This window comes from Euleptes europaea, chromosome 1 (assembly GCF_029931775.1).
Source record: "Euleptes europaea isolate rEulEur1 chromosome 1, rEulEur1.hap1, whole genome shotgun sequence".
NCBI classification, from domain to species: Eukaryota; Metazoa; Chordata; class Lepidosauria; order Squamata; family Sphaerodactylidae; genus Euleptes; species Euleptes europaea.
The window spans coordinates 93,608,361-93,629,664 of NC_079312.1; the positions used below are offsets into that span (position 1 = coordinate 93,608,361).

General features: G+C 42.7%; 1 protein-coding gene across 1 annotated transcript in view; it reads left to right on the forward strand.

Moving 5' to 3' along the window:
• Nucleotides 1-577: 577 nt before the first annotated feature.
• Nucleotides 578-21,304, forward strand: part of CDKL3 (cyclin dependent kinase like 3) — a 32,234-nt gene continuing 11,507 nt past the window's right edge. Inside the window, exons 1-7 of the mRNA XM_056863001.1 lie at nt 578-757; nt 2,968-3,162; nt 6,016-6,194; nt 7,257-7,369; nt 8,981-9,120; nt 14,545-14,633; nt 17,585-17,738. Coding sequence (XP_056718979.1) covers nt 593-757; nt 2,968-3,162; nt 6,016-6,194; nt 7,257-7,369; nt 8,981-9,120; nt 14,545-14,633; nt 17,585-17,738 — 1,035 coding nt within the window. The 5' untranslated portion in view covers nt 578-592. The remainder of the gene's footprint in view (nt 758-2,967; nt 3,163-6,015; nt 6,195-7,256; nt 7,370-8,980; nt 9,121-14,544; nt 14,634-17,584; nt 17,739-21,304) is intronic.

Sequence of the window (21,304 nt, forward strand, 5' to 3'; positions counted from 1 at the left end):
TGTAATTTAGTTATATTGTTCTGCCATGATCAACTTTACAGATATAAATTGTTGTTGTTTTTTTGCAAAAGGGCATGTAATGGGTATACCAGAAGTAGCAATAATTATGGGAGAGTCAGAGTCCTGAGTGCTCTAATTAGGTGGAAAGGTGGCATACAAATGTTTTAAATACAAATATAAACTATGAGCGGCTTTCCCCCCTTAATACAGAAGCATTGGTTGACATGTGCAATTCATCAAGTCCTTGGTCAGAGCCTTGTGCATGCCCTATTGAAAACAGTGGAGGTTGCTCAGTAAATTAGGTGGATTGTATTAAAAAGAAATTCAGTAGGGCTTGATATGCACTGGGCTCATTTATTTCAATGGGGCTTGCGTGGTGAAGCTCCTAGTCACGTGGGTTACAGTTTTTACCTGTTCAATAATTGCTTGCTGCTTGTTGGAGATAACATGATATGGTTAAAAAAAAATCATCTGTCTGTGAGAATAGCTCCTCTGCTTAAGCTTATTTGTGATCATCCCTTAATTAACAGAGTTTTAAGTGCTTTAAAATAACAGATATTTTTTCTTCCATGAAGAGATTTCAGACTTGAGTATGGAGATGTATGATATCCTCGGAAAAGTGGGAGAGGGAAGTTATGGAATGGTAATGAAATGTAAACACAAGGAAACAGGTCATGTAGTTGCCATTAAGATGTTTTATGAGAAACCAGAAAAATCTGTCAACAAAATTGCAATGAGAGAGATAAAGTTCCTAAAGGTTTGCTTCTTTTGTTGTCATTTTGGTAAATCAGTGCCTTAGTATTACTTAGAAATCAAATGTATAGCATTAATGGGTATTTTATTTATTTACTTGATATATTTATATACTATCCAAGGGATTGGGATGGTTTGTGTGTGTAAAGTGCCGTCAAGTCACATCGAACTCATGGCGACCTCTTATGTGGTTTTCAAGGCAAGAGGCATTCAGAGGTGGTTTGCCATTGCTTTCCTCTGCACAGCAACCCTGGGCTTCCTTGGTGGTCTCCCATTCAAATACTAACCAGGGATGACCCTGCTAAGCTTTTGAGACCTGACGAGATCAGGCTATGCCCTGTGTCTTCCTTCCCTGAGATGGTTTACCAATGTTAAAAAATCAGTAAAAGGAACAAATATATGAAGAATTTGAGCAATAACGCAAAGATTAGGCTAGTTTTTAACATAACATTGGATATTTTAAAAAAATAATTATGATATCCTGATCCAAGTACACAAAATTTGCTGTAATGAAATCAATAGCATTCCAATGTGATTGATTTCCAAGATTTTCTTCATAACCATGAAGGCTAGAACAGGGCTCCTCAGCTTGGTGCCTGTTGTCGCCATGGTACCTGCCGACACCTTTCCTGGCACCTGCCACCTGTTTTTAGAAAATATGTGGACAGGGCCAGGTGGGACTTCTGTCTAGCAGGGCTTCTGACTGGCCACTGGAGACTTAATTGGCCGTGCAGATTTTGGAAAACATTGCATGGACAGCAGCTGCCAACGCAGCTGAAGGATCTCCACTGTGTGACTGAAGGTAAGCTGCGGCAGCTATTTTTGTGGCTAGCTCCACCTTGTGCAGCAGCCATTTTGTGGCTGTGCCTGCCACGCTGTGTCAGAATTCCAAAGGTGTCCACAGGCTCAAAAAGATACTGGGCTAGACACTTATTACATCAGGTTTTCAGAAATTCAGATTCAGAATTAAATTTTAGACTAAGCGCATTCCTGAGCTCTTTTGCCGAAAGAGCTCAAGAGGTGAAAAAGAGGCTGCGCCAGCGGGGAGGCCTGGACGCCTGTACAGCCTCGTGCCGGCATCCGGACGTGTGCCGTCCCAAGGAGGGCGTTCCTGGGGCATTCCCGGAGTGTTCCAATGCCGGTCTGGGGGAGGAAACACCTTTAGGTGGCCCCCAAAGCCCTTTTGGGCCGGGAACACCCCTTTTTCATTTGGCGTATCTCCCATGCAACCCTATGAAGGGTTGCACAGACTTTTCCCACCGTGAGGAGGTTTCAGCCCCAGTGGTGGTGGGAGGAACCTCATTTGGAGGCTGTGCAGCCACACTGCCTCCTATGACCTGCGCAGCCATTCTGCTCAGGAATGTGCTGTTAGTGTTCAGATGCTGAAAGTACAACATTGGGTTTGTTTTGTATGTGTGTGTGTTAGGGGATTATAAAAAACACAGTGCTTTTCATTTTCTTATTGTTAATGCTTAATACACACAGTGTACTTATTTTTATGTTTCTATCTGTCAACGTATGATACATTTAAATGAGATATGTGCAGTGGTAACAATACATGGTTTAGCATAACCCTATTTTGGGTGATGCTAAAAGGAATGGCAGTGTATGACTACTGGGATATCAGTTAGTTCCTTCTGAAGAAATGCACAGGTTCTACAAAAGACCATTAGAAAATATTAAGGGAAAGGGTTACTTACAAAGCAATCTCTTAGGGACTTTCACCAAAGAGCAGCCCATAATAAGAATTAAAAAGGGATTAGGCGTGTGTAAACATAGTCGCTGTTACAGAATTTAACAATCACAACAAATAAGCAGAAGGGTATTAGTCAAGTGTGCTTAGGATTTCTACACACATGAGACAGATGATGTGGTATGAGATGTGACTTGTATAGGGAGGGTGAGGATGTGTAAGAAGAACTTCCAATAAACTAGAGAGAGAGAGCACCTAGTTTCCTTTTGTTAAATGAAATAATTTTTTCCAATGTTTATAAAACTGAAGAAGAAACTCTTCTTTTTCAGGTTGCATGTAGTAGTTATGGGGATTTTAAAAAATCAAATCACTAAAATCGCGTTGGCTCAAGTTCTTTGTCCAGAATGTTAGGAACCATGTTGAACAAAAGGAATTTCTGTATATGGAAATGCTAGAAGACTAGCATTTTTTTTTACTTCACCCTTTACCTCAGTTTTTAAAAAAAAATCTTTTGTCAACAGCAATTCCGTCATGAAAACTTGGTCAACCTGATAGAAGTCTTTAGACAGAAAAAGAAAATTCACATAGTGTTTGAATTTATTGACCATACCATTTTAGATGAACTCCAGCATTACTCTCACGGATTGGATAACAGAAGACTTAAAAGGTATCTCTTCCAGATTCTTCGAGCTATTGACTATCTCCACAGCAATAATGTAAGTACTATTCAGAAACAGTATGGAAAATTCAAAAGTTGAAACTGGGTATTATTTTCACTTGAATACCTTATCTGATTTGTAAAAGGTTCCAGCTCTTAAATTGTTTGTTCCCTGCTGAGGAATTGCTGTTCCATAATCATACAATATTCTCTGCTGTTCTTAGAAACTAGCTATTTGCCATTTCTCAGTGCAGAATTGGAACACTCATGATGCTCATCTGAACATGTGTGCTTGTAACATTTCGGCTGTTTTGAAGCTGTGAAAGGGGGAAATTTCCACCCTTCAACTTGACCTATGCCTGTCTCATCCTTTCCGGACTGGAGCTTACGTGCCACTAATATTTGCACAATATGAAGAGGCTCTGTAATGTGTCTGTTAAAGGCTCAGAAACTTCAGTTAGGAAAAATGAGAGTAACTCATACTGTCCCCACTTTAAAGAATATGGATGTAAATCCCACAAACTGACAACATAAATTCATTTTATGACTGGATCCTGCCATGCCTTTATTATTGCTTTACCCCATCTCCTGCCATAGTCCATTCCTTCATGTTCAAAATGGGAGGAACATTGTACTAAGTTTGTACTTTGCATAATTGCACAACTCTGCAGATTCAGTAAATGAGGTCTTGTGAGAAATGCTAGAAAGAAAAAAAGACTTTTAAAAACCTCTTCAAATTATTAGTATATACTTCATGATATTTTTAAATGGAGGACCTAGGAGGGTGATAAAAAGCTGCCCATGCACCCCTAACAATAAATAGCCAAGGCACAAACATATGAGTGAATTCAAACATCATATGATTAATAATCATTAATATAATTAATATGAGTGAATCAAAAACATCGCACCAGACAAACAGCACAATCCTGTGCCCGTGGAAACAAATGGGCTTAGACTGGAGTAACTCTCTTTAGGATTGCACTGAAAGCCTTCATTGCAAATGGAAGGCATGCCTACACCACAGGCTTAAAGTAGTTCCATTCCCTGTTGCCGGGAACCCTAGAAAATGTAGTTCTGTGAAGTGAGGGCTAAAGATCTCCAACAGAGTTCAGCACCCTCATCAAGCTACTCATACCTTGTAGATAAAAACTGTGTGACAGGAGCTGTCATGGCCTAGATGTTATGTGCTGTGCTCCACAACTGGCCAAGAGACGGAAGGGTTTGCTCTTTGCTCCTCCACCGTTACTGAGGTGGCACCAGTGGGTGTTGCTGGAAGGTATGCCAAAGGATGTTGGCCCTTGGCTTGGCTTTCTGGTGTGGACAAGATACATAGCATGAGGGATTCTTCAGGGATGAAAAATCTCTATGTAGAAGCTCACCACTGCTGGGGCTGAAAAAAACTTCGTTGAAATTTGTTTATTTATTTACTTCATTTATACCCTGACTTTCTCCCCAATGGGGGATTCAGAGTGGCTTACATTATTCTCCTCTCCTCCGTTTTATCCTCGCAACAGCCCTCTGTGAGATAGGTTAGGCTAAGCTTGTGTGACTGGCAGAAGGTCACCCGAGCATGCTACCATGGCAGAGTGGGGATTTGAACCTGGGTCTCCCGGCTCTTAGTCCAACATTCTAACTACAGCACCACACTGGCTGTCAAATATGAAACGTATTTGTAAGCTGTCTTGAAGACCCAATGGTGGATTAGCAGCCAGGACATATGTGACATTATTAATAATAGCTATACAGGCTTGGATTCTGTAATTTCCTTCCTCTTGGACAATGTGGTCCTCCGGTGCTAGGCCCTTTCTGCTCAGGCAGAATGCTGTGGAGAAGTGGGAAATGCCAAAGGAAATGCCAACAGGGGGCTACCTCTGCAGGAGGACTGCACTGCACAGGCAGAAGGAAAGTATATGATCCAAGCCACAGTTTGTAAGATTCTTGATGGGTGGGTGTGGCTGTTATGCGAGTTAAACCGTTACAGAACTGATGTCCACGTCCAGTTGTGTTTTCTGCTGTGGGATGAGCTCTGTTCCCCCCCCCCCCTTCATACATACCCAGTTTTGACTTCACTGTGGAATTCTCCCTCACACGCTCTTTGCTTCAGGCGGGCTTTTGACAGTTGGTAAACATTTTTAGATTCCTGGTGCATTTAATCATTAACCATTTATTAGCACTTTCAAAGGAAAATGTTTTATTTTTAGGCTTTAAAGCGGGCTCTGGGTGAGGGGGGAAACGGCATCACGATTACTTCAAGGTCCAATCAGCACTCCGCACGGCTGGGTGGAGCGGTGGGAGGGAGGTGGTTTCAGGATTTTCTTAAAAACCAGCTGGTCAGCATCTCCAGAGGCAGTTCCTCTTCACAGCAGGAAGAACCAGTTGCTTCTACACTTTGGAAGTTTGCAGAGCTCTCTAAAAAGGCGTGAGTGCCCGATTGGCTCGCTATTCGAGGTAGCCGCATCTGTATCCAGCTTTGTTGTATAGGGCTCATTGTTCTTCCACCACTCTGAGGGTGACTTTCGTGAACTTCTCAAGCTAAGCTCCATGACTTTTTGCAGTTTCTACAAAAGAACATAAGAACATAAGAAAGGCCCTGCTGGATCAGACCAAGGCCCATCAAGTCCAGCAGTCTGGACTTCTCTCCAGAATTTGAGCACAATCCTATGCAGAGTTACTCTAGTCTGAGCCCATTGAAAGGAAAGGGCTTAGAATGCAGTAACTCTCCTTAGGATTGCACTGTTTGTCCTCAAAATCTGTCGAGACATTCTGACTTGTTTGTGTGAGGGCCAGAACTTTTATTTTTTATTTTTTTTTACTTAACATCATGGATAGAAATCTCCCCTTTTTAATGAAACCATTTTGTCTACTTAAGCCAAATTAAATGTATTCTTTTTTTTTTTTTTTTGGCCAGGTCATACACCGTGATATCAAGCCAGAGAATATTTTAGTTTCGCAAACTGGAATTACTAAACTTTGTGATTTTGGATTTGCTCGGACTTTAGCAGCCCCGGGTGATATTTATACTGATTATGTGGCCACACGGTGGTACAGAGCTCCAGAGTTGGTACTGAAAGATACTACATATGGGAAGTATGCATTTTTAAAAATCTTACTGCTGCCCTATGCAGGTTCACAACAGCATATATTAAGCAAATTGCTTTAATATATTCACGGTAAAATGTACAGTAGAGGAACATTAGGTGGCGCTCTCGCGCACATTTAAACCATTGCTCTTGTTTTGATGGAGAATGAGACTGGACATTTTATTCATTTTAGTAATTTATAGAACACTGTACATAATGCTATCATGGTGGCAGATTCTGCATTGATTTCAGTGAGGTAAGCCGATTGTCTGTCTTTGAATAAAATGGATCAATGTTATAGACAGCCAATGTTTGATATACTTTTGAAAGTGAAGAACTTTCATCAAATAAGAATCATACCCAAATATTAAACATTTTATGGTTATAAGATTCACTGATTTCTGAAGAACTGACTGGCACATAATGGGCAAGCGCCAGTTAGACCAGCTCCTCATATGTCAGTGAAGCCTCCCTATACCCCACTCTGGAAGATAAGAAGATTCTGATAGTTATCAACCACCTTGCTAATCTCACTAATACAATATAGTTTTAAGTGTAAATATAACTATATGTTCTCACCTAAACTCCATTGGGATCTATGCAGTGTATTTCAGCCCAATGCATTATTGACCAAGGTGTCCTTGGCTTGCGTGCATCAGTATGGTTTGCCCGGAAGGATTTTTGCCCACAGAGCACAGCTTTCTCGCCTCCTTCTACACCCAAATGGTGAAAAGAAAGCTGAGTTCTGTGGGTGGAAAAGCCTTCCATCCTGGAAATTTTCCAGTAGATTCAAACCTTAGGCTGCAGTTCTCAAGCCATTTACTTTGGAGCCAACTAGTTGATGTCAGATGTTTTGGAAGAAATTGCTTCCATTTTTGTGCAGCTACGCAAGGATACGTTCTAATAGGCCTTGCTTTGTTACTTTTGAATGTGTGTAACTTTCATAGCTGTTTAAATTATTTATTTAGATGTATTTTCTTCTTTTAAAAGACTTATCAGTCAGACAGTAGGTGTTATTGTAGCTTCAGGCTCTGTATGGTTGAGCATTTTGTTCATTTCCTGATCTTAGACCTGTGGACATCTGGGCTTTAGGTTGTATGATCATCGAGATGGCCACTGGCAATCCCTATCTGCCTAGCAGCTCTGACCTAGACCTGCTTCATAAAATTGTGACCAAAGTAGGTAGGTACCAATGCTGATGATATTTGCCAAAAACATTCTAATAGGAACTTAGGTTTGTTTCTGTAAGTTGTGTGATCTTACAGCTAGCATATAGCTCTTCTTTTGGAATTTAGGCTTTATATCTTAACTGGTTTTATAAGAGACACTACATTTATCACCTGGAAAATTCCATTTGCCATCAAAGTTGCAAGCCGGATTTTCCATGTTATACTACCAAAATGCTTTTCTGCAGTGCACCCTGCCAAACTTGTATTCGGAGGAATTTTTGCAATAGAAATGGAGCACATGTAATTCTCTTGCCCACCTAATCAGAACAGAACACTCAGACTCACGTTTCTAAAGACACTTATTTGGAACTATTGATTTAGTTGGAAATTACTTCCAAAGTTCCAAAACCTAGAGGAGAGGGCTTCTCACAACCTTGCAAAATATGTGTGTATGTCATTATTGCACATAGGGATCTGCACATGCACCTTTTTTCCCTGCATGGAAGTGTTCTTTCTATAGGAAGTATTTCATATCTGTAGCATCACTGAATAGGCAAGAAATAGGGGTCTGTAACATTGACATTCTAATGCATGTACATAATCAGGACACAGATACTCATGTCACATTCAGTGTAAATAATTGCTGAAGTAACTGTTATCAATGACATGTCTTTGTCAATAGCTGTGATAGAGGATTTTAAGTAAGCTGGTAGTCCCATTTGCGTCTTCCAGTAACATACATTACCTACTCGGCATCTTGATTGTTATACCTGTACATGTGGGAGACCCACAAGGGCTTGCAATAAAAGGGGAATGCTGTCTCCTCCTTGCTAGCCCCTGCTTCCTCTTGCAGAGGTTCCTATTTCCCTCCCTTCCATGTTACTGTTTCATCCCCGCCCTTGCCCACCTGCTTAATTGCTGAGTTTCTGCCACCCTCATCCACCCATCCAGTTGTCTGTCTCTAATGACAGCATTGTGATTAAAGCAACACTTACAGCACTGTCCTAAGGATGCTTTTCTGGGAGTAAGCTCCACTGAATGGCCCTGGGAAGGATCTAATCCGAGTCCTACTTGAGTCTATTCCAGGGGTCCCCGATGTGGTGCCTGTGGGCGTCGTGGCCCCAATTGACACCTTTTCTGGCAACGCCTACTGATATCAGAAAGTGGGTGGGGCCATGGGGCTTTTCCCCAGCAAGACTTCTGATTGGCCATGGGATATCTGATTGGATTTTTTAAAAGTGCTGGTATGGCTGCAGCTGCAACCAACAGCTCAAGCATCTTCACTGTGTGACTGAAGATAAGCTGTGGCACCCATTGCATGGCAGGCTCTGTCTCCTGCGGCAGCCATTTTGTGACTCCACCCACCTTGCTGCATCAGAAATACAAAGGTGCCCTCAGGCTCCAAATGGTTGGGGAACCTGGTCTTCTCAGAGGGACTTACTCTCAGGAAGGCAATGCACTGTAGGTGACTTAGATATTAGCACCTGCATTTAAAGATCCATGACACTTAAAAAAAAAAATCAAGATGCTAGAAGTAGCCCTGAATTTTGGCTTAAATGCATATTTTGTAAGCACTTTTGACATAATGCTGGATGTTAGATTCTGCAAACTTTTTTTCCCCCAGGCAACTTGACACCTCACCTTCAGGGTATTTTTATAAGGAGTCCAGTTTTTTCCGGAATGGTCCTTCCTGAAGTTCAGCACCCTAAAAGTGCAAGGAAAAAGTATCCCAAGCTCACTGGATTACTTGCAGATATGGTTCATGTATGTCAGAAGAGGTCTGAGTTATCAGCCTTACTGATGATTATTATTTATAGCCTAGGTGTAATTTGTAATACAGAATTTTCAAATCAGTGCTTCATGATCCTGTGCGTTTAGGACTTATATACAGTTCTGTGCCATGATATACACATGCTTTGTTTCTTACTGCCTTCTTCCAAGGGAAAAAAAATTCATTGGTTGAGATATCTTTTTAGCCTCAGTGAGGTACCTGTACACATCCACGAGCCTTTTAGCAGGACCTATGGTTCATATCTTTCTGATCTCAAGAGTTTCTGCTTTGTCCCCTGCGTGGTGCCGAAGGAAAATGTAAGTGTCCCGAAAGTTTTGATTCTAGAAGGGCAAGAAAGAAATTCTCAACTTTATTTATTTCACAAAAACAGCTGAATGTGGTTTTACTACATTGAAGAGCAAATTAATTAAAGATTTTTAGATTTTCCCCCCAAAGGTAGTTCAAACATTTATTGGCAAGAATAGACTTCTTAAATATACTAATAAAATTGACAAGACACACACATACACGTCTTGTCAATTTTATTGGTACATTTTTCAAAAGCAAAGAAGTCTGGGGGAAAAAGAACAGAATTCTTGTTTTAGAAAGAATGGGTGTGATTCTAAGCTAAGCTGCACGATGGATGCTGGCCTTCTTTCCAGGACAGGGAAGTAAGGCGCATCCTAAGCAGGGATTTCTGCCCTATCTTGGAGTCTTGGAATTTCCAACCCATTTCTTGAAGACTTGGAAGGGCTGGAATGCTGTTGCCACTTTGGCCCAGCAACCAGTTCTCTCCCCTTCTCTCCCCCACCCCCCGTCTTCCCCAGTAGCCTTGTTCCAGATCTCTGCCTGATCCAGCACAGATCTCTGCCTGGTCCAAGCAAGAACTGGCACGTGAGGGCCAGGGTTGCTGGGTGATAGGTTAGAGACAAGGGTCTTCTTGTGGTACCAGGCTGTGTCTGGTGTGATGTAGCCCTATCTTGATGGTTCCGCACATGCATATGCACTACACTCAGGCTGGATTATGGTGGATGCCTTCTCTACTCTTCCTGGATCTTGATGTCTTGATGAACATGGAGCCACCTTTTTGTGCCTTTGTAGGCATTTGGCAGGGCGAGGTGAACACATATATAAGTTCACTCACCATTCATTCCTGTATATCTAGAAATGAATGGCTTGTGCAGATGTTAAAAAAGAGAAAAAACCACATTCCAATCATTTTAAGAGAAGCTTTAGAACAATGTATTAATGCTATTCAATAATAAGATCTTTAGCTGGAAGAGCATTAATTTCATAAAGTATAATAAGTTGATTTTCTCCCCTGCCAGCCGCTACATAATTTCAGCATGCACCTCATTCTCTGCATGTTATCTTGAATAAATTGCTTTCAAGTGGAACCTGTCCATTAGCATCTTTCATCAGCAATAGAGATCTTTTATGTGATTTTTTTTCAGTCCAAAGGAAAATGAGATTTAATAGCTTCATTGAGCAGCCATTAACCATCAAGAAAGGTTGTTTTTGATTTTGAAATGGCATATCTCATGCGTCACCATAGCCAGGCAGGCTGCATCAGAAGTGAAATGATGAACAGTGGTACGACTAAATTTACAAATGTAACTGTCTGCATTGTAGTTACAATGATCGCATTCTTGGGGTGTGATATATAGCCATATTGTGCTGATGTAATCTTTCTCTACTGCAGATGTAGGTAGTTAAGCCCTGCCAAGCCTCAGGCATACCTGGGAGCTGGGGTATTACATAGCTTAGTGGATGTGCAATGACTGAAGCAGCTGTGATATAGCTGAGAAGTCACTTCAGTTTTTCAAACCATATCGCGTCAAGGGATTGCTGCATTTGACCAGGGAGCTACTGCAAACTGCTCAGGCCAGTCATACCAGCTTTAGAGGCGGTTATTGTATGACCACTGGGCATCTGGTTTCCTAGTTCCGAGATGTGGCAGGAGTGTCAGGCATCAGCAGCCCGAGGTGGCACTGGAAGCTCCTTTCAAATTACGAAGCATAAAATATCAGCCAAGCCTAAATGTAATCAAATGACAACAAAAACTGTGTGTAACAAATCAGTCAATGTCTACATTCCAGTGTCATCTTGGGTTTCTTAATGGACCTTGCAATATTCTGATTACAGTAGATCTTTTCCCATTAATTTTTCTCTGCTGCATTTCTGGAGATCATATTTTATAAACATGCTTCCAGGCAGAGAGTCTGTAGATCAGATCTTGGCATGAAACAAATATTAATTGCAAATTATGTACAGATTATAAGACGGACGTCCAGCCAAGTAACAAAGCCAATGCTAGGCACCCTTGTGACAAAGTGTAAAACACTGCTGTCATTCACATTTGACCAAAAGCCTTAAGTACTTGGTTCAGCAAGTAATAATGAGGCTTGCGGTAATAAATGACTCTTACAGCGATCCTTTAGTTAGCACTAATAGGCTTGCTTTCAAGGGAATGAAAGCTCTTGTTCAGTCAATGAAAGGTCAATGGAGCCAAGGCTTCTCTAAGTGGCTGAATGGTAATATTCATCAACCAGATGATTGCTTTGGCCATAAATGACCATGTCAGGGCAACTTCAGTTTGCTTTTGGCACAGTTCTGTTGCATCTTAACCATTGCTGTTACCGTAATACCAACAGATAAATATTCTGTGCGAACAGAGTAATTTTGATGATTGAATGTTTTGTGCCACATTTTTTAAAGCATTGGGCTGGGTCCAAATACTGATAACTTGTGCTCAAATGCGCAGTAATGTTTTGGTGTGAAAGAGTTTATTTGTTATCTTACATTTATATATCCCGCCCTCCCCAGCCAAAGCCAGGCTCAGGGCGGGTAACAACATTTAAGACCAGCCTACAGGCATAAGTCGTAGGTCATTCCATTAAAACAATAAAAACAATTATAAATCATGCTGAAACAACAGATAGCGCACTTAAAGTAGTTTCCGCTGAGAAGGTGTAAAGCCACCTCCATATGAGAAGGTAGCCCTGCTCTGGGGAAGGAAGAATTCTGCTTCTTGCCCATCCCTCTGTCTCCTTTAGAAGGTTGGATGGTGCACAGTCCAGAGGAAGGGTGCACAACTTATACACAGGGAATTTGTGGGGCAGAGCTGAGATCAACTCATCTCATGGCAAAGGCCAGAAAAGCCTGTGGGCCACTTTCTGCTGTGTCAGTTAAAGTCTCAAGGAAGAGTTGCAATTTATTTTGAATCGGTTTCACTTTCTATGAAAGTCCTTTCTTTGCCAAGGAATCACAGCGTTTAGACTCACAACAATGGGCAGTTCCACACAGTGATCATTTGAGGACCCCTTGTTTCCAATAAGGGGTCATTGGGATTGAAACATGGGTTCCCTGCTTCATATAGTGCTATATTTTCCTTAAAGATCTGGCAGTGTGAGCCCACAAAGGCAAGGGCCCACTATATGTCTACTCAGAAGTAAACATTCTTCAGAAAAGGCCCTTATCTCCCTGCATGCTTCCTTTCCTTCCTTTGTTTAGCCTATTATTTTCTCTTAGTGCTGATATGAGGTATTTTGTCATTCCAAGCAAGTAATCGTCTGATTTCCTCTTCTTGCGGGAGTAAACTGAGGCCTAGCAGCACCAGAGGACTTTGGCTAGGACTTGGCTGATGGTAGCATGGGTCCAGGAGGCAATTATCGATGTGGCTACACCCTTTGCCTCGTCCCATGCTAAGACTAACTAGGAGCAAGCTAAACCCCAATGAAGCTGCCAGGGTCTTGGATTTATCTCAGGACCCAATGGCACCAGCACGGGTCCAGGAGGGGACAACAGGCATAGGTTATGCCCACCACCTCTTCCCATGCCCGTATGGGCTAAAAGCAAGCATGAATGAGGTGGGATGCTAACAGAAGCCAAGGTTAGGATCCATGCCATAAAAAATGGAAACGAAGTTACTGAAGAAACATGGTTAAGACCTTCTCATTCAGCCAACAGTTTAGTGACAAGAAAGAAACAGCCAGTTGGCACGCAACAGGAAATAAAAAGCTGAGGGAAAGGAGAAGAATTTTAAAGAGGTGGTAGCTTTGGGAAGTCTCATTAATACTTAGACGGTCCTCATGGGATGTGTGTGTGTAAACTGCCTTCAAGTCACAGCTGACTTATGGCGACCCCTTTTTGGGGTTTTCATGGCAAGAGACTAACAGAGGTGGTTTGCCAGTGCCTTCCTCTGCACAGCAACCCTGGTATTCCTTGGTGGTCTCCCTCGTGGGATAACCTGGTATAAATACCTTTTAAGTTTAAAATGCAAGTGGCTGTGGCTTCATCTGGGTTACTTGTTTGTTTGTTTTTTTAGTGAATACATTGCAGTGATCCCAGTCCAAGCAACTAGTGTGGAACTGGCCAGTGGGTGGACTTGGAGAGAGAGTTCTGTGATTCCAAGCCCTGTCCAATAGTCCCATAATGCAGATTCAGTTCAGGTTGCAATTGCCCTGCTAGGAAGAATGCCATTTCCCTAGAAACCATACATTTTGGTTTAAGCAGTGGGAAAGTGCAAGATTCCTGAAACAGGTGGTCATCTTGAAGGAGTATGACCTGATCCCATTCAACAAATCTGCATCAGTGCCTGGAAAGGGCCACATAACAGAGCCAGTGGATTGCAACAATGGTGGGGAATTAATTCCTGTTGAAATCAAAGGCATTTTCTTCCATTTCGTGCTCTGAAGACCAAGGTGTAAAAGCTGTAATGGTTTTGGTACAGAAGGCCATTATGCTTATCTTCTATACAAGGACACAGAGGCATAAATTGGAGGGATTGTAGCCAATCCAGGGACCATTTCAGCCAGTGTAAACTGAATACAGCTGGAAGATCAGGATGTCCAATTTAAAGCACAATGGAACAGAGTCCATTAGCTGGAAATTTCGGCCCTTTGCTTGCATGGATAGTGGTGTGTAAGTTATTATGTAAGTGAGATTTTGTGGAGATGAAGGAAACTACAAATCATTAAAACAAAATGGCAAAATTTAGTTGCATAATATACTGATATTCCTTAAATGTTGTAAAATAACAGGGGATTCATCAGTTCTTGTAGGTTATCCGGGCTGTGTGACCATGGTCTTGGTATTTTCTTTCCTGACGTTTCGCCAGCAGCTGTGGCAGGCATCTTCAGAAGAGTAACGCTACAGTGTTACTCCTCTGAAGATGCCTGCCACAGCGGCTGGCGAAACGTCAGGAAAGAAAATACCAAGACCATGATCACACAGCCCGGATAACCTACAAGAACTGATGAACTCTGACTGTGAAAGCCTTCGACAATATTTTAACGGGATTGTTTTAAGAAATATACGATATTATATAATTCCAAACTTTAATATGTGGATTTTAACACCACAGAATATATGACTGCAGAAATTTTGTGTTCTAAAAGAATCCCATCATTTTCCAGGCTTGTTTGCAAATGGACCCTGCAGATAGGATATCCTCTGCTGATTTGCTGCAGCATGAATATTTCACCAGAGATGGGTTTGTTGAAAAGTAAGCATTTGGAGTCAGGTTTCAGAAGTCACTTTGAAATCCTTTCAAGGCTTTTTATGTGATAGATGTACTGTTGCTATTAATTTGCTGAGGGATGAAAACATCTTCCTCTAGGGGGGATGGCACTTTGTTGCTGGGATACTGCATATCCTCTCCATTCAAATCACAATGGCCATTTACACATGGGAGGTTTTGCCTTGGATTGGCCGCTCTCTAGGTGCACATTTTCCCCATTTGAATTCTCAAAATTAAAAAATAAGTTCCCCATGCAGAGTTTTGAGATTTCAAATGGGGAAAATGTGCATCGAGAGAGCAGCAAATCCAAGGCAAAACCTCCCATGCGTAAATGACTAATGTTTCATGCAGTTGCCTTTATTGGGGGGAGGACAACAAAAACTGAACCAGCTGAATTTTTTAAGTCTTACTTAGAGTGTTGGACTAAGATCCAGGCGACTGAAGTTCAAACATCCACTTTACATAAAGCCTGCTGGGTAGCTTTGGTCTAGTGGCTCTCTCTTTCTCTCAGCCTAACTTTCCTCAAAGGGTTGTTGTGAGGCAAAGATGAAGAAGGGAGACCCACATATGCCTCCCTTACTGATGGTGGGGCAAAAATCTTACTAGACAATAATGTTCGAGAAATGTGGGTATTGTGCAGCACCACTCAGGCAGCCTCCTATGCTGGTTGTGGGTTTGAGCCCCAGCCCGCAAGTTTTGTATTTTGTGGAGGGAAAACCAGATGGGTGATTGTTCCAATGCACTTATCACTCTTTCTGATTGAAAAGTAAGACTGCACCCTTGTCAGAGAGCCAGCGTGGTGTAGTGGTTTGGAGTGGTGGACTCATCTGGAGAACCGGGTTTGATTCCCCACTCCTCCACATGAGCTGCGGAGGCTAATCTGGTGCACCAGGTTGGTTTCCCCACTCCTACACATTAAGCCAGCTGGGTGACCTTTGGCTAGTCACAGTTCTCTCAGCCCCACCTACCTCACAGGGTGTCTGTTGTTGGGAGGGGGAGGGAAGGTGATTGTAAGCCGGTTTGATTCTGCCTTAAGTGGTAGAGAAAGTCGGCATGTTAAAACCAACTCTTCTTTTTCTTGTTTGGAAGGAAATAGGACATTTCCAAGTAAATGTATGTAGATCATGCTATAGTGTTTTATTGCTCTGACCTGGATAGCCCTGGGATCTCTGAGATCTCGTCAGATCTCAGAAGCTTATTAGGTTGGCCCTGGTTAGTATTTGGGTTGGAGACCACCAAGGGAGTCTGGGGTTGCTATGCAGAGGCAGGCAATGGCAAACAACCTCTGAACGCCTCTTGCCCTGGCAACCCTGAGGAGCTCGCCATATGTTGGCTGTGACTTGACGGCACTTTCCACCACCACCATAGTGTTATATTTAGCTGTTAAATGGACAATTAAGTTTGGGAAAAGCCACCATGTGATTTTCCCCCTTGAGATAATCATGTTGTGAAGCATTAAATAGCAACGACAAAAAGAACTAATGCGTATTTAGCAAACTTGTTGGAAATCTGCTTAGGCATTTGTTCTGTTTTCTTAAACCTCAAAGGATTTGCTTCGACAAAAAAAGGATCCTTGATCTTTTGAATACAATAAATAAACTGGTGCATAATTTATCAAGGCTGAAATTGAACTTGAAAGTCTGAGTACATTTTGAAATGGGAAAGAAGCTGTTTACTTGACACAGAATGCACTAACTCCTTTAAAGGCTTTGCCTTAGGGCCACAACCGAGATGTAGAACAGATGTGTTCTGTTTGGCATGCTTTGTAGTTCTGCTAAATGTAAAGCACTCATGAGAAATATGGCAGAAGCTGAAGCTGAACAGGGATTGCTTCAAATATTAACCATACAACTGCCTGTCTGTGTCATGATCTCCTCTACTCAGCCCAGTGACTCTGAGTCCTCAAGAGAGGGACCAGGGAGGGACCAGTGATGGAGAGGTGCCTCCTGCCAATGTCCCAGCAGAGCCAGAGGCCCCCTTGCCAGAGCCTGCAAGGGAGACCTCGCCACTGCCCTCTGAAATAACCACTAGGCCTCTGTTGGGCAGGAGGTGAATCTCGTCCCAAAGCTCCCCAGGGAACACTCTTACTCTGCAGGGACAGTGGTGGCAGAAGTCCCCAGGCTGAGGTGACCCAAAGGAGGCAAAGTGCTCAACTGGCTGTACGCAGCCCCATCCCAGAGCTAAGAATTGAGAACAATAATTCTTTTCAGGATCCTGGCCTTCGCACAATGTTGGCCTTTTTTTCATGGCTGTTCACCCCCCCCCCCCCCACACACACACACTAGTTCAGGGCTTGGATTTGATTATGCATACATTTCCTGACCTTCAGAGGTTGGCTCCCTGTCTCTGTGCATTTCCCCCACGTTTTCTGGATGCTGCTTACCGTAGCCAACATCCAGAAAACACGTGGAAAATGCTCAGAAACACTTGGGGGTGGGGGAACGAGGCGACCTCTGAAGGTCAGAATATGCGAAAAAAAGCCCCAAAGTAGTCGGGGATAGTGACTGCGAGGGAAACAGCCATGCATAAAGGCCGCAGCTGCGAAAGCTCAACACCTGCCAGTAGGGCAGCTGAGCCTGATTACTTCCCAGCCTATTTAGGTTGAGGCTTGGGAAGGCTGCCTTGTTGGATCAACTGGTCTACTAGGCATGAGCCTGTGTGCTAGCTTCTTGTGGCAGGCTCTAGTCTCTGTTTTCAAGTCTCATGATCCAAGCCTAAGAGCACCATCCCAGAGGAGATTTGATCAGGCCTGCCTGCAGAACGCAGGACAGTCTGTTTGCACTGTGCTTGTGGCACGCTGGCCTCGATGGCGATGACTGATTGTGAGGGTTGGGCGTGAAAGGATGGGCTTGGCCATGAGATAGACCTGTCTTTCTAGAAGGGGTTTGCCAGTTTTACCTTGGCTTGTACGTGTCTGATGTCACTATGCTTTTCAGATTCTTACCAGAACTAAATGCCAAATTGCTACATGAAGCAAAACTGAGTTGTCTGTCCAAGTTCAGAGACAACAATAAAGAGACTGAACAAAGCAAAGAGGAAAAGAGAACACCCCATAATAATGTGCCTCAAAATGGTCCAGTTGCTGGGAAGGTAAGAATGATGATCATTTTTCATATTGTTTTATACAGAACAAAGGATTGAGGTTAGGAATATGACACCCCAAACTCATTAATATTGATGTAGTTGCTATAGACACCCACAGACATGTAATTGTCTGTTATTAATTTCCTGAAAATTTTTCCAAACCAGGACAACATTATTGGTTTTCCCCTTTATTTTACTGGGACATACTTAGAAGGGACTTTCCTGTTCACATCATTCAAGGAGACAAGAGTTTTTTGTTCACACCTTGCTTCACACACAAATTGAGCCATTTCCTCCTCCGTTGGTGGCTGAGTAACCCACTTTTCTGGGAAATTAACTGGTCACATTGGAGTCCTGGTTTGGGAACAGTGTCCTTATGCTGAGGATGCAAGAGAGCAAGCTAATTTTGTATGCAGCACAGATGTTTTGGCAATCCCAGAGTGGGGAAAAGCAACAAACCAAGTTAAGTTTCAGCTTTTGCCTGAAGAAGATTTCTGAAAAGACCGAGCACATTCACTGTTAACTTCAGAAATCAGATTAACTGAAGAGAGGCTCAAAAACCAATATTTCAGTCAGCTAATGTTGTTCCCAGCCAGGGCTGTGTGCATTCTGTTGCACCATGATTGTGCCACACAAGCATGACATTTGTATTGGCGTCCCCAGATAAAAATGCCGGTTCAAATGTTTTGAGAATAGACTTTAGGATATGTAAGCAACTCATGGTAAAGTCGTGAATGACAAAGTGGTGCTCTGCAGAATTTTTGGTGGTTCAGGAAAGGTACGTCAACATAGCCCCATAACTAGAATGTGTGTGTATGCGCCGTCAAGTCACAGCTGACTTATGGCGACCCCGTAGAGTTTTCAAGGCAAGAGACATTCGGAGGTGGTTTTGCCATAGCCTGCCTCCATGTGGGCTGAGAGAGTTCTGAGAGAACTGTGACTGGCCCAAGGTCACCCAGCAGGCTTCATGTGGAGGAGTGGGGAATTGAACCCGGTTCTCCAGATTAGAGTCCCACCACTCTTAACCTCTACACCACGTTGGCTCTTATAACTATAATACGTATGATTGATTGCAGATTGTTTTTGTGCAGCAATTTGGCATGCTTTGGGAATACATAGCTGTTCCTTAGTGGAAATGAACGGCTGCCTGTGAGCCCATGCTGCCTTCATTGCTTGTCAGCCAGTTCTGACTTTTGAGAAGGCTGCCACAGTTTGAATTAGTTATTTGCAGGTCATGCATCTGCTGACACCATGATCTGAATTTAGCTAGGCAGTGTCCAACAAAGAAACAGGATCTGCATAATCTCCCAACAGCAGAGTCGGAAGAGGACGTGGGGAATGGGTTGTGTTTTGCAGCATTTTCTAGTCTGAAAGCTAAACAGCAAAATGAAGTGGGAAGATCTGTGGGAAAACATGATTTGCTTTAAAGTAAAATTAGAGACCTATCCTCGACATTAAGAAAATCCCTGGATAATGAAGGGTTGTTTCCTGCAATAGTGCACCTCTGCATTGAACAGAAATGTTTAGCATACTCAAGATCATTTTTAGGTTGGACTTATGTAAAGGTAGTGGATCTCACATGCATTACTAAGATGATTCCCCCCTGTGCATTTCTGTGTGTGTGGCTGGGGTCCACGTGTGGTTTCCCCCATTTAACTTGGCCATAAAACGCTTATTGTATTGGTGTGTTTTTTTATTATGCCTTCAACACAACTGCTTGCAGAAACCACAAAAAGATCTGTGGTACCTTCTGTGATAGAAGTTTGCCCATGAATATATTAGTCCGATTGCTGAAGTGGGCTCTGGTCCACGAAAGCTTACATCGTGGTCAATTAGTTATTCTTTAAGAGGCCACCAAACTCTAGGTGGCACAGACTGAAATGACTTCCCTTCTAAATTTGTCACAGTTTGGGGTGTTCCACAGGGTGGCGCTTCCCTTCAGAAGCCCCCATTGTTGTTGTGTCTGCCAAGGCAGCACACTAGTAACAGCACTTCCAGATGGCGGGTTTCTCTGCATTTTCTCTTACCCAGTCCCCTTGGCAGCCACCACTACTGCACTACCAGCGGGGGCCTTTTTCTGAGCGTTTAAACCTGGTAATTGACATACCAAAATGACATTGTATTGATATGGCAATTGCTGATTTAAAAAAACACCCTCAAACCCCGCCCCTGGTGGCATGAAGGGATGGCTGCTGCAGGAACAGTGGAAGGGGAAATGGCTGTTGTGTGGTAGGACCAGGAAAATCCAGATCTTCCTACCCATGTGGCAGCCAGCCTGGCTTTGCTACATGCAACAAAGCATGTTTGAGAAAGATTACTGAAACATTGAGGGAAACAAGGATGGTGCACAGAAACACAGCTGTGCTGTGGGGAAGCAAGAGGTGTGTGTGTGTGTGGGGGGGGAAACCTTCCTGAAAGCACTGAATCCAGGGTAAATAACCCGCATGGAAATGGCCTTTGTAGCCTACTAATTCACCTACGAAAGCCCCATGTTAAATAGTTAAGAAGCAGCCCCACGTTTTAGGGATGTGCGCATTTTTTTCATTTACATTTCAAAAGCTTAATGTTTCATTGTATTATTCCCATGCCTTTTATTATTACACGTTTTCACTACCACTGGTTTCATTTGGGAGCTATTCCAACTGTAACTACTTTGTTTTCCATCCAATCTGGATGACATTTTCAGGGACTGTGGCCTTCAAATAGAATCTTCCTTGCCAAGCTTCAGATTGATAGAAGGAAGGGTCCCAGTTTCATAGTCAACAAAGTAGTGATTAAAGGCAAAAATACAGGGGAAAGAATGAAACAAATGGAATTCATTTTTTCCTTTTAGTATTTGCTTTTTGTTTATTATTACATTTACCTGCCAATTCAGACCACTTCTGCTATGCCCCGCTGCAACCGCTTCACTCTTCTGAGCAACGCCTTCTGAAGGCACCTCTTTATGAATGGATAAAATTGGCAACTGCTTGTTCGCACACATTCTCTGTGGTAGCTCCCACCTTGTGCAGAGGCCTTCACACTTCTGTCGTTTTGCAGAATATGCAAAACAAACATGTTCAGGAGGGCATTTTTATGAAGGGGTTAGATCAGTAATATAATGGAACAGCACAGAAGATTGCTTCTATAAGGGATAATATTGTAGTCTATTGCACTATTGATTGTACATATTCCCTCCCTTTTTATTGCAATGCTCTCTACCTTTGTAACCCTCTTTCTTCATTATGTATGTCATGCCTTAGACTGGTTTTCATTTGCATTGTTTCTCCACTTCTATGATCCTGGTCCTACAGTGTTGTTTAATGAAGAGCTTTGCTGTCTGATTGGACTGACATTTGTATTTTGTAATCTGTGTTAAGTCTCAGTGTGAAAGGCAGGCTATAAATGAAGTTGTTATTATTATTAATAACCACAAGCTGCAGTACTGCAGTCAAAAACTCTGCTCATGACCTGAGTTGAATGGAAGTCGGTTTCAGGTAGCTGGCTCAAAGCTGACTCAGCCTTCCATCTGAGTAACCAGCTTGCTGGGGGTAAAGTGTAGATGAATGGGGAAGGCACTGGCAAACCACCCC